The 13,790-nt window shown below is 40.6% G+C and overlaps 2 protein-coding genes across 4 annotated transcripts in view; both read left to right on the forward strand.

Moving 5' to 3' along the window:
• The first annotated feature begins 405 nt into the window (after nucleotides 1-405).
• On the forward strand, nucleotides 406-3,007 carry Usp39 (ubiquitin specific protease 39). Its single transcript, XM_031990139.2, has 9 exons — nucleotides 406-676; nucleotides 991-1,269; nucleotides 1,365-1,540; nucleotides 1,615-1,840; nucleotides 1,916-2,202; nucleotides 2,270-2,398; nucleotides 2,474-2,535; nucleotides 2,611-2,833; nucleotides 2,905-3,007. Exons 1-9 carry the CDS (start codon nucleotides 598-600, stop codon nucleotides 2,968-2,970), a joined length of 1,527 nt encoding a protein of 508 aa, XP_031845999.1. The 5' UTR covers nucleotides 406-597; the 3' UTR covers nucleotides 2,971-3,007.
• Nucleotides 3,008-3,373: 366 nt separating this feature from the next.
• LOC116432792 (rap guanine nucleotide exchange factor 2) overlaps nucleotides 3,374-13,790 on the forward strand; it is a 220,800-nt gene continuing 210,383 nt past the window's right edge. For all 3 annotated transcript variants that reach the window (XM_076371110.1, XM_076371111.1, XM_076371112.1), the window contains exon 1: nucleotides 3,374-3,678. The gene's annotated coding sequence lies outside the window, so the exon portion shown is untranslated. The remainder of the gene's footprint in view (nucleotides 3,679-13,790) is intronic.

Here is a 13,790-nt window from a genome sequence, read left to right on the forward strand (position 1 = left end):
TTCATCTATTAACAGATTTTTTAGAGACATCATTTATGCATCAAATGTCAGATCATTAGTAAAATTCTCTTTATAATTGATCGCATTATTGATTAACATGTAACTTTTCTATTTCACTAAATTTACCTACGATACCATCTATGATGAAACGCCTAAGCTACTATCACAATTTTGTCACTAGATGGCAATACGATACTCTTTAGACACTTGTTGCATTATTAACGCATAAATCACTCATTCTGTGGAACTTTTCTTCATGAATGTGAATTATTAAAACCAATTACAATATCTTGCATTTGGAATTTCATATTTTAAGTTTAAAAATGGTCTGTGGGTTTTTTAAGTTAATACTGTATCACAGTCGTCATCTATTGACAACAATATGCTACTAATAATTTACACGTTCCACTGTAGATGACGTTTATTATAATTGTTATATTTAAAAATTTTAATATTCATGTAAAATGCTGTAACTAATTGATAACGCATGATTTTCACTCATGGATTATTACATATTTTTGTGAATATTTCATATTGTATAAATACAATTTTTATACCGGTACATGGAAATGTTTTATCCCTTGATTTCTAATAAAAATGGCGACTAATAAACAGGAGAATCAACAAAAAAGGAAATTACATAAAAGTGAAAATGATTCAGATGAAGATAGTGGAAGTAAGTATTTATTATTACTTGTTTCACTATTTGCAATTGTTTTCTATTTTTGATTTTCATTATAAGTCGTAATGACAGGGTTAGAGTTCATTGTTTACGTGTTTGATGTTTAAGGTTAGGTAATGTTTGAATTTGTTAGTACAATGTATTTATTAATAACACTTAAATTTAGTAATGTATATTGTATCAGAACTAGTCTAAATCGAAGCGAATAATTCGAAATTAGGAAAGGGTGTTTGTATATAAGTGTTTGCTAATAATTCCTAACCTCAAAATGGGTTAAGATATAAGTTTGTCCATTTCTTTAATTACAGAAAATGTTAAATATTCGAAAACAAACTCTGAAGCACCACGAATGTGTCCTTATTTGGACACAATAAACCGCCAATTTTTAGATTTTGATTTTGAAAAGTTGTGTTCAGTATCATTATCAAGAATTAACGTATATGCTTGCCTGGTATGTGGAAAGTATTTCCAAGGTAGAGGTACTAATACTCATGCATATACGCATAGTGTGGCAGAAAGTCATCATGTATTTCTTAATTTACACACTTTAAAATTCTATTGCTTACCAGATAATTATGAAATAATTGGTAAGCCAATCCTATTATCATTTTATAAATTAAGAAAAGTAAAAAAATATCGGATAATATATACCAGTAGTAAATAATAAATCATTCTTATTCAGATTCGTCATTAGATGACATAAAATATGTTTTAAATCCAACATTTGATAAATCTCAGATCTCTCAGTTGGATAAAAGCGATAAATTATCAAGAGCTATAGATGGTTCATTATATTCTCCGGGTATTGTGGGGATGAATAACATTAAAGCCAATGACTACTGCAATGTAATTTTACAAGTGAGTTATCTTTAAACATGTAGGTTTAGTAATCTATAGTTTGTGATAAAAAAAGTAAAAATTATGTTATTTAGGCACTTTCTCATGTAACACCTTTAAGAGACTTCTTCTTAAGAGAGTCTAATTATTCTCATGTAAAAAGACCACCAGGTGATTCCTCCTACCTTTTAGTTCAACGATTTGGAGAATTAATGAGAAAATTATGGAACCCGCGTAACTTTAAGGCTCATGTCAGTCCACATGAAATGCTACAAGCTGTGGTCTTATGGAGTAAAAAAAGATTTCAGTTTACAGAACAGGGTATATAATGTAATGCTTCAATATGGAAATATTTATGAATACGTTTGATCCTATATTTTAAAATCAAATTTTTAGGTGATCCAATTGATTTTCTGTCATGGTTTCTAAATGCTCTTCATTTAGCATTAAATGGTACAAAAAAACGTGATTCCAGTATAGTGTACAAAACATTTTTGGGTCATATGCGCATATATACGCGAAAAATACCACCCCTTGAATTAGATGAGAGCCAGAGAAGTGAATTGCTCCATACTGTAGAATATGGTGAAACAGTAACTGAGAGTCCATTTTTGTATTTAACATGTGATCTACCCCCACCTCCTCTTTTTAAGGATCAATTTACTGAAAATATTATTCCCCAAGTAAGTATATATAATTATATGAACATGAGAAATGTAATGATATATATTTTTTTTTCCATTTTGACAGGTTAATTTATATACACTCTTAAATAAATTCAATGCAGTCACTGAGAAAGAATATAAAACCTACAAGGAAAATTTTATGAAAAGATTTGAAATTACAGAGCTTCCTCCTTACCTTATACTTTACATAAAAGTAGGTAGTATTTTTTTTAATGACTAAAGTTCAAAAATTGATACATTTACATTTATAATTGATCTCCAATTTCAGAGGTTTACCAAAAATACATTCTTTGTAGAAAAAAATCCCACTATAGTTAATTTCCCAGTCAAGTAAGTTTTTGAAAATTATTTTTCAAATATAAAAGTTAAGTACACATTATATTCATATGTATACATTACTTTCAGAAATGTAGACTTTGGAGATATTTTAACACCTGAAGTAAAACAAAGGCATCCTTGTACAACATACGATTTAGTAGCAAATGTTGTTCACGATGGTGAGCCTGGTCAAGGAACATACAGGGTTCACATTTTACACAGAGCTACTGGTCAGTGGTATGAGTTACAAGACTTGCATGTAACTCAAATTCTGCCTCAAATGATAACATTAACTGAAGCGTACATCCAGGTACAGGTTTATATATACAAACATTTACATAACTATTACTAAACAAACATTATCAAACATATTCTTTTCAGATATATGAATTAAAAAAAGATGTAACTACCGAGAATGGCGACAGTAAAAATAATAAAGCAACATAATAGTATAATTTTTTAAATAAAATATTTCAATTTTTCACCTTGCATTATCATTTATTATTCCATTACACCTAACGCTCTTTAAATATTCCATTACAGCATTGTCACACCGAATGATCCTTAAATAACGATTCTATTTTCTTTATTTCACATAGTAGACATTGAATTATCCGAAACTTAATTCAGTGGTGCTAAAATAAATTACATATCCGCTAATATATTTATTAAACCATGAATCGCAAACTCGAATCCTTTTTGTAATATGTACTTGGCACGACGAGACGCCGATTGAGCCGAACGCTGCCGAACTTAGCCGAGAAGATCGGAAGTGTAAACTGGAAGTAGAAGTCGCGTCGTCGGTGGGAGAAATCGCGCGTGGAGGGGGGGACGGAGTGTCGCGCCGAAGCCCAAGCGAGCCAGAGTAGAGTCACAGCCGGCCACGCGAGACGGTTACGAGCGAGCGTTTTCTTTCGTGCGATTCGTGTTTTTCCACCTTTTTTTCCCGCCGTGCCTTTTGTTTTCGGTGTGTACGTCGGATGCGACGCGTTACGCGTATTGTTTAGCGACACGTTTGTGATACTGACGTTCCACCTCGTCCCCGTAGTTCATTGCCGCGAGTGTTTTTGTCTTGTCTCTCTGTGTGCACGTTGTGTTGTCCAGTGTGTTCTCAGCACGTGGATTATCGCCGGTGGGAGCAACGCTTGCACAACGGTGAGTTCTCCCTTTCATTTTTCCCCCCCTGGTGCCCGTTAATTTTTCCATCTTCAACGGGAATCTTGAACTTCGGGAAATCGCCTCGGATCATACGAATATTCGCGGCGTACGATGATCGGCGCCGGACACGATGCGCGTTTACGAGTTTTTGGAAAAGGCCAGCCTGCTGGCGGTAACGGTTCTGTCTCGCGTAAATGGCACCTGACGGAGAATCTCTATCTCCTTTAAAGCGTTCCCGCGTAAGTTGAGTATCGGAATCGAAGGTGGATACTGTTCGATACCGAGTGGCTCGAGAGTAGCGTGTACATAAATTATATGCAAATGGAGGAGTATCCGAGAGTAACTTAAGTGTCAAGAGAATATTTCACTTTGAATATTCAGTTATAAATATTTATAGCCGTGCGAAGAAGTCGCGCGTATACAATGAAACAAAATTCTATTCCCCCGGGGTCTGCCTCGCGTTACCGAAGTATATTCCCGGTTTGTATTTCTGGCAGCCTTGAATTTCCACAGGCCATAGCCGTTTCTGCATTTTTTGTTACGCTCTTGGGGACTATCGCGGCGAAGCCCGATAAATTGGGGATAGGGCTGGAGCCCGTGACACCCTACCGTGAAACGTAAACCAGACCTCATTACAGACACTGGTCATCCAAACGTTTCAGCCTCGCATTTTAACCAACATTCGTAATTCCTTTTAATTCTTTTATCGCAAACTTCTGAATCATATTTTATTTAAATATTCAATGTAACACCGGTTTGAGTTCACCGGTTGGGTGACGTATTTCAAAGTAACCGACAAAAGTTACGGACGAAAAACAAAGAAACCGTTTAACCCTTTACACTCCAGAAGTTTTTCACTGGAATACTCAATATTTTCTAATGAGATGCGGATGACATTTTCATTGAGGAAGAAAACTATTTTCTTTCAATATTTCATATATTGATGCGTTACACAAAGTTTAATGTTAAATATCAAACTTTAGTTTTGTTGTGTCAAATCATTTTCGACTCTAGAGTGCAAAGGGTTAATAATAAATCACTAATTACTCGCGTTACCAGTAATATAAACGAATTACCATTTCAAATCTAAATCACTGTTCATAATAGAACACTTAACCCTTTGTCCTATGATTTATTTCTATTCTGCGATTATTCTAACTACTTCGTTATTAATAATTAAATAAATAATTTATTGAAAATGAAAGAAAGTTCCAGTCTCATTCTATGTCAACGTGTGCTCTAAGGTATAATCATTGATAACAAAGGAATAACATGCAACTTGCATTCAAACAAACTGAATAATATTTGTGTCTATTAACCCTAATCGTACCACGTGTTTTTATAACGAATCGCACCACGATATGCTCTCAGTCACTTATGAGAATAAAAGGAACGATTAAAATGTTATTGTTTTCGTTTACAGGGCCCAAATTTTTAAAAAACTTTTAGAAATGCAATATGAAACCAAAAAATTTAAAAGTTCAAACGTGACTCGCGGTCCGATTAGGGTAAAATTCTATTTGAAATCTTCACCGCGAGCCTGACACGCTATTGTAGGGCAAGGGGTTAACCCTTTGCGGCCGAAGATTCTTTGAAATGTACAAAACCGTCAAGAGATAAAGATAAATTACATACCAATTGCTTAATTAATAGAAAAAAGAGAAACTACGTGCCGATCTCTTGCTGTTCAAGTAATTAAATGATTTGTCCGTGACTTAGTCTTCCAAATATGAACATTTCATCTCGCCGAAATGTCGACGTTCGTCCGGAAAGGGGTTAATCTTCGAACATTTTTATCGGCCCAAAATACCATGAAGTGACCATTTGATTCGTACGTGGCTGCGTGCGACCTGGAGCTAACGGAAAAGGGACAGAGGTCCACGGAAACGTTTCTATTCTGATTCTAATGTTCGCGTAGCCCGGTTATTCTCGTGCGAGCGATGTGCGAGCAATTCGGATTCATGTCGCGGCGGCGTGCTGCCAATGCGCGTACCTTCCAGTAAACCGTTCCGAATACCTGTTTCACGCGAACCACGAAAAAAACTGATTGCGTGGCCTCCGCGGAGGAAAGGAACGAGCCGCGCAACGTTCCCCGTTTAAAATGCGACGAGTGGCGGCGGGGGAGGGAAGGGGACCGGCCGGCCGGACGGACGGCCAGGGTGAAAGGGAGGTGGTACACGTTGGTTCTTGAAGAAGCCACGAGTTTCGGATTCCTAGCATCTTACCTCTTGATCGTTGCATCGCGTAAACCAGTTTCCGCGCGCGAAACAATCCTCCCCGATGACAGATCGGAAGCGCGTCATCAGTCTCGCGCGGCGGACCGCCATGTTTATGGTCGTCTGATGGCCGATGTCACGTATGCGTGATTCTGCCTCGTGCCTCTTGTAGTAGGCAACTCCGAATGTGTATTGTTGCAATTTAGTTTTGGAAATATTTTGAGGTGGGCGAGATTTTGACATTAAGTTTACTTTAGTTGCATTTATTTGGAGGGGGTGATCGTTTCACACGTTCAGCGCCATGTCAGTCACTGGTGACTGACGCTTCTGAATGACTAGAAAACAATGGTAACATACAAGTAGCTAAGTTGATAACAGTGTAATGCAAATATTGTAACGCCAAATAAGTAATCATTGTTCCTGCTTTTCTTTGCTACAACAGAAAAACTCTACGGGAAACGCTTGAGGTTTTCGTGGCATTTAACGCGTTGACACTAGTACTACCGAGCAAGGCTGAGTTATTTGTAATCTGTTGCAAAAATTAGGATTTCTTGAGATTCGAAGAGCTTTCTATTGCTATACTTGCATAAATGTAGGAATTTATTTTGAAATTTCCCACGGAAGCACCTTTATCATCTTAACACATTGCGTACCGGCTAATTTTCGGAAAACTGAATTGTGCGGATGGCAATTTTCACTGAGGCCAACTTATATCACTATACATAGAAAACTCAGATATCATATTGTTATGTAATATATTTTAAATAGATAATCAATTCGAATCAAATTTTATATTTCTTTCAATGCTGTGGTAATTAGCGGAGTTGCACAGCTAAGTGTCTTTATATAAAAACGAGATTTCTCGTTATCGGTACGCAATGTGTTAATAATCGAAATAAGAATCTTGGAATCGGTTATTTCGATCCGTATTTTAAGACCCTCTGCCTGCGGTAGAAACAGTTACAGAAATCCTTTCCATTCGGAACTTTTGGAGAAAGTATACTTTTTGATCATTCGTCGAGCACACCTGTGTTGAGTTAATTGCTGACGAGAAAAACAAGAACATAAATGGAAGAAGCCTTATTCTACCACTTTTTATTTATTTTTCGCGCAAAGAGTAAACTGTCGCTTGCACCCCTCGCACTTACTTTAGATTTAGTTAAGTGCAGCCTGTAAATATTCCAATTCAGCTCTCTGGAAAACGGTAAGTCGAATGAGAAACTCTTCTTCTACGTGTCCGTCGTGGTTTTTCTCGTAAAATCACGCCGTAAGAATGTTGAACCCCGTGTCCACTCGTAGAACGACATGTTTATGAATTCTGAGGATTAGAGTTGCCGGTCCGCGGCGGACGTTATTAACGAGTTTCTTGCAGAATGTCTCAAACGTGGGTGGTGTATTAAGCTGAAAATGCCGTGTATGACGTGCAGTTTCGTTCCATGATCCTTCCGTCGAGCGTCACGTCCTCCTGTAGCAGGTATTTTCGACGTACCCGCGGGTCGTTTCTCAATTTTCGCGTAAAATAGCGGAGGCAACGGCGACTCCGCTCCCTCCCCATCCCCCTGTGACGCTTTTTAAGCGCACGACTTCCCGTCCGCGGACGCAAACGTGTCAAGGATGGAGATCATGGTTGTATTCATCTACGAGAAGCAGCCTTGAGGCACTTAAATATCGATTGAGGATACAGGAGTGCATCGGTGAACGCTTCCTGTCGGCGCAATTTAATCGTCTACATGCTCGCAACACGCCTAGATCATTGTTTTGCTTCTTGCGCCCCTGCATTATTCCTGTCCACTCTTTCTTTCCCGGTCCAGTCCTATTCACGTTGACGCGCTCCCGTGGTCGTTAATGTTCTCCATTACGTCTTTTTAATCCCGTTGACCGTCATGGTGGTCGCCACCGACGAGCACCGAGGAATTGAATAAAGTGTAGCGGAAAGTAGACGTTAAAGCTACGCGATATCATGTAAGCAGTTTTATTTTCAACGATGAGCAACGTGTTCTCGCCGTACGTTACCGTACAATTACAGCTTTTATTTGTTCGATAACAATAAAAAATGCAAATAGCTTATACTTGGCGGATTAGACTGAAAATTGAAGACATAGGTGTAGAATGATCGAACTTTTACTCACAGGGTTAACAGCGGTTTAATGAATAGGAATTTCAATGGAATTTAAATAACTATTCTATCGCACATCCCATTTTTTGTGACAGTCACAGAGAATTGGCAACTAATATTCGGGGATTTGTTCACGTGTGCGACGTCCCATTTTTTCCCTTTAGACTTCGTAAAAAGAGTTCTCCTTTCCTCTCGGTCGGTCGTAGGCACTTCTTGTCGGCCCATAAACGCGGGGTAGTTACCCCTCTCATTTATAGGCGTTTTTATTCGAGACCGCCTAGTTCGCAATTCACGTTTCACCAGCGATAAAAAGTGTCATGAACCGTTTCATTCGAAACGAATTCACGATACCATTCCGAAATTCCATATATCTCGAACTTCCATGTTATAAATAGAAAGTCAATCTCCGAACAAAGCAAGAACGATCATCGTCGACGGTACCCCTAACACAAATGCGTCTCGAGGCTCGTAAAAGAGGAAAAATAATTGAATACACGAAACGGTTAATTAATCTTCACCGCCGCCCATTTAAACGATATCCAACGGAGGGAAAAAGAAATTGTTTTCACGTCGCAGGAATTTCGCGCGGCAAAGGGTTAATTCACCGAGGAGCATTGCAATTAAACGCAAGAAAGAAGAAAGTCGGGTTCGGCCGGTCTTTTTCCCCGTTCCTCAATGAGACCGCACCGTCACGGGAAGGCATTTATTGTTTGGCTCGCGCAGGAAGTCGCTGCCCGGCCACGGGAAACGAATCTGCATCGGAGAAAGTCTTGCGAGTTCCGTCTTCTTTCGCGCGCGGCATCGTTCCCGTGCAGTATGAGCCTACCGTGCGCCACGCAAGCGAGAGAGAGAGAAAAAGAGAGAGAGAGAGAGAAAAGAAAAAAAGAAACGAGACAGACGGCGACAGTCGCGTTTTGCTTGCCGTGGCTAGAATCGCTGAAGAGGAATAGGTCCAGCCAGGTACCTAGCTAGAAGTAGCAGCAGGTGGCCAGCTGGTTGCAGCGTAACGCGCGTGCATCTGCCTATAAGCGAACAGATTAAGGCACGATGGCTGGCGCAATACGGCGAATTGGGTTACGCTGGTCACGTTTCTTCTCCCGCGGAAATTATGAGTTTCAGCGAGCCGATGCTGCCGCCGCGCGCAACGAGTTTACGGGACTTACGGGTGCTGATGGTGGCTGCGTACGTCTGAACAGTTAGAAGTCGATGGTCCGATCAGAATTCCGCGGAGAGGCGTATATTTATCGCCCGTCCGACCGTGACTTTAACGATGCAAAAAGATCGCTCGGTTTCGACCGAACAGCATTCTCGTGTAATCACGCTGGAAAGTAATGGCAATCGATGCCTCCGCGGGGATTGTTCTGTAGAAAATGAAATTAATGGTTGCGCTTCGATCGGGGATGGGACGTGTGTGATTGGGGGGAGTTGTCTCGATCGGTGATCGGTCGTTGTTTTATAACTTTATTGAGATACTTTTATTGCATTAATAGATGGAAGATGATATTTATAGATTCACGGTAGGATTCTATCAGAAATTCGAAGGAGAAGTGGTCCTCGACGCGTCAAGGTAGAATGATCTCGAGGAGACTCCTCTTGTTACTGTTTCATTCGTCTCTTCGGATAGATCAATTTTATAGATATATAAAAATGCTGTTTGAAATAGAAATAAGTGAAAACGTTTAGGTGTTCCCAGTTATATTGCTCCATCCTGTATATTAGGGAACGAGAATTTCGAAACGGTAGCGAACGTGGTGCTTAATAAATCGACGGAAGTCTACATTTTGTACAAGCAGAATTTCGTTTAATTTATTAATAATTCGCAAAAATCTGTTTTAATCTCTGATCGTTGATTGGTTTGATCTAACATTTTCTGTCGGACCAAGATTTCTAGAGTTTCTGCAGTTGTCCGTCAACAGTTCTCCGGACATTTTTCCGTGGAAGCACGGCTTCATTTCAGTCTGAGTAGTTCGGAACAAGGTTGGCCGGTTAGTTCTATCTGCGAGAGAGACACTGCCGTTCAGAACTTTTTGAAGCACGTGGCGGGACACGCTCGGAATGAAAGAATGTCACTCGAGGCAGATCAGTTCGCTCGGATAACGATCGGGAATAGGTTTTCCGTTCGACTCCCCGTGTTTTACTCTCGTGCGTCGCCTGCCGGACGAGATCTAAAGTCGTCGACGAACTGGGGCGTACCAGCGCGAACTACCTTTCGTAAATTTTGAAATCTAGGACGGCTGTCTAAAAGGAAAACTTCTTCTTTAAACGGTGCTCGCGAGGGGGAGGGGGGGTACAGGCGTTAGTTTGCATAAGAGAGAAACCGATAGAACTACACGCGCGTAATCGCGACGCTCAGTGAACTAGATATCCGACGCCGCGCGTTTTTGAATAATAGACGACGATGGATTCGAGTCCGCTGTATAATAACTAGACTACGTGTTTTGCTCGCCAACATCATGCATCATCATCGAGAACTTGGCGTTGTTTAACAAGCAACACTTAATTAGAACCAGGAAACTTTTCAGCACTTCTGAACAATTTTAATGAAACTTAATCGTGACAAAAGAAATACATTTCTGTTCAACTCTAGTTCTCTCAAATCGGCTCATAAAATCTGTATTCGCATGAAAATGTGCGATCCGGTAACAAGGCAGCTCGTTTTGCTGTAACCACTGAGCGAAATGTAGCATAACCAAGGAAGAAGCTGAATTATTTTGAAGTTTCCGATGTCCTTAGTCCGCTCTGATTTTGATGATTCTCGAATATCCTATCGGGGACAGGATTTTGAACCTTTTCCTGTATGTTGTAACGGAAGCCTTTAGTTTCTGAGATAGTCGCGACAAACTTCTGCTACTACTGAATTCTCTATACTTATTTTTATATTTTCAAAATGAACTTCGGCAGATATCAACTTCGTCAATTAAAAAATCGATAGTATTCCGCACGGAGCGCATCTCCACGATGTTCACTCATTTTCCAATCAAACTTTCGCGGAACTACTGAAGCTGCACAACTTCGAATACTTACGTAAGTTACCCAACAGCGTGCAGTTCCGTTCTCGAACAAAAATCCTCGAACGCGACCCCACCGTTATCGCTGGTAGGTGTGCGCATCCCCTTAAACTAGCTGGAAATAAGTCGACACCCCTTCGGCGGGGATCCAAGCGCTCGCTTTCGGCGGGCTTTTGTTTCTCGCGCGTTGACTAGAAGCGGAAGGACACGCGGAGTCGTCGTGACTCGCGCGGATTGAATGCTTATGGTCACGGTGTACCCTCATTTACGTAATGCACTACGAGAAAGGGACAATGCCGTCTGGCGCTTCTCTCGCTTACGATTCGTTGCGCGGCAGAGACGGCGCGCGGTAAGGAAGAGAGAGAAAAAACAAAGTCGCGGGGTAGTTCATTCGTTCTCGCGTCCGTCGTCGTCGGTTCGTTCGTTCGTTCGTTTGTCGCCCGCGTCGTTACCGCCTTTCGAACACGAAATCTCGCGAGTTTCCCAGTTCCATCGGGTCCCGGCGTGCGCCGTTTAATAGAGAAACCGAATGCACCAGCGGCCGCGTGTGGGTGCAACGGCGCGACGATGACTCAATTTCTCTGGGGACTCGGTTTTTTCCTTTTTACACGGGCGAGAGCCTCGGCGATCCACGCCTTCGAGACGCAGGAATCTCGTCGGCGGAATATTGCGGTTAATTAAAAAATTCAATTGGTTCGATGGAGTATCGTGTTAGCGTTACTTTGCTCGGGAGCCTCCTGCGATGTCTTTTCCTCGCGTTTCGTAGAAGGCAGTAGGGTTTTTAATGTATTCTTTTAGGATCTTCATTAGCCTTTAGGTTTGAAGTGTTTAGAAAAAGATGAAGGAGAGAATTTGCATTGAATTAGTTGGGATGTCGTGTTTTTATATGGACGTGTGAGGTGAAACTTGAAGTGACGAAGCACAGAGGAGACGAATTTATTTTAGCAGGCTTCCAGTAGGTAGATTAGCCGGCACAAAACAGTATAAGGTAAAAGATATTTCAGCAGGAAGGAAGCTCGCGCACTGGAACGGCACACGATAGCTTCCGTGATTTATAAAGGGTTAGGCATAGTTCTTTGACCAGGGTACACGGGTTACCTTGAATTCAAAATCGATAAACGTTAGCCGGGATAAACGACAGCACCGAGTGAAAGTTGTTACGTAATTACGTGGGTTGGTTAATAAGTAAGTTAACTCGTTCCTTTAACGGGGGCAAATGAATGGAGGAAGTCTTTCTGCGATTTTCTCTTTTTTGTTCTAGAAATTCGATAAATTTAAATATATCCGTCGAATAAATCGAAATCGATGTTCAATGTATCGATAGTTTCGGTTGCAACACGAATGTATTCTACTCTATCGAAATGTAAAATTCGCTTGGAAATTTTGCGAGAAACTTTCGGCAGATTCACCGATCTCTACTTCTTACGCAACTTATGCGCGACGTTTGAGGTAGTACACGCTTGCAGAGAAAATTTCGGATACCTGGATATACTGGCAGAAGGACAGACATCGTGTAAAGTCATAACAGAGATTTACATCCGCTCTAGGGAGCTTTGTACACGAAATACACACACTCACTTCCTCTTGTTTACCATCTAACAAGAAGATACGAGGAACGTGATTTATAACGGGGGTCGTGTTGTTACCAAACTTAATCCCTGGAGTTGAAGAATCGATTTCTGTGGGATACTTTCAACGTATCTCGCATAGACAAGCGCAAACATTACACTATGAACTTTTAGTTTCAGCGAATCTTTACGAGAAACCACGAACTTCCGGTCCATTCTCATTTCTATATTTATCACTAGAACTAGTCAAAATGACTGGCTTCGATTTCTCTGTTTAGCAATTATTGATATTCTCGAAGCATTGAATATTCGAAATGATTTTGAAAACAAATAGCTTCACTAGAGTACTATAATGAATGTCTGAAGAAACTGAAAATAATCTATCGTTACAATTTTTATAGGAATTGCGTATTAATCGTATTAAATGCTCGGTATATTTTCCGTATAACCTTCATGTTTGACGTGTTAATATTTAGCAGACCACACTATATATGACACGGTTCACAATATTTTCGCGAACGAGCCACCGTACACGGCTGTTCTATCATTTACCGAGCTGCCACTCAGACACTCGCTCCTAATCTCTCGTTTGGAGCATTTTTCGCGGCGAAAGAAGAACGCAATCTTCCACCTTTCTTCGACGGTGCCACTTTCCCGTAACCCCGCGCGGATGTCGTTCATCGATCGCACAGGTGGCAAAGCAATCTTCGAGAAATCGATGTACATGCCGTGTCACGCGTCCGGCAAACTTGGACACCGTTTACGGGTCGAAGTTCTTATTATTCACGGTATTTCTGTGCTCCGCGAATTAGGAACGCGGTTCTCGCGTAATTTTGCGCTTTCTAATGGCCACACTTAGGTTACGTCGACATCCTCGATTGTCCAGGTCCGTCCGGTCGGTTGAAATTGTCAATTTGCAACCGAACAGACGATTTTTAACAAGTTCCTCGAGGAGTCGTATATAATTACATACCTGGGAGATTGAACGAGACGCTCGGAAGTAGCAAGACTATTTTATCTTCCCTCCCATTGGTCGACTGTTACCGCTATTCTTCTTTCACAAGAGTTAGAAAGCGCCTCGAGGTAATGCAGATGAGATTAAGACACTGTCGTCGAAGCGCGACGTTACAGAGGGCACATTGTATATATATATATATCATCTTTATAATTTCTACTTCGATTTGCATCGATTTAAATAAAC

This window comes from Nomia melanderi, chromosome 9 (genome assembly GCF_051020985.1).
Source record: "Nomia melanderi isolate GNS246 chromosome 9, iyNomMela1, whole genome shotgun sequence".
Taxonomy (NCBI): Eukaryota; Metazoa; Arthropoda; class Insecta; order Hymenoptera; family Halictidae; genus Nomia; species Nomia melanderi.

Excerpts from the sequence above, each read along its gene's own strand:
- Usp39 (XM_031990139.2), top strand. The coding sequence starts at position 598 with ATGGCGACTAATAAACAGGAGAATCAACAAAAAAGGAAATTACATAAA. Across the intron at positions 677-990 it reads TTCAGATGAAGATAGTGGAA|AAAATGTTAAATATTCGAAA; the intron begins GTAAGTATTTAT and ends CTTTAATTACAG. Across the intron at positions 2,203-2,269 it reads CTGAAAATATTATTCCCCAA|GTTAATTTATATACACTCTT; the intron begins GTAAGTATATAT and ends CCATTTTGACAG.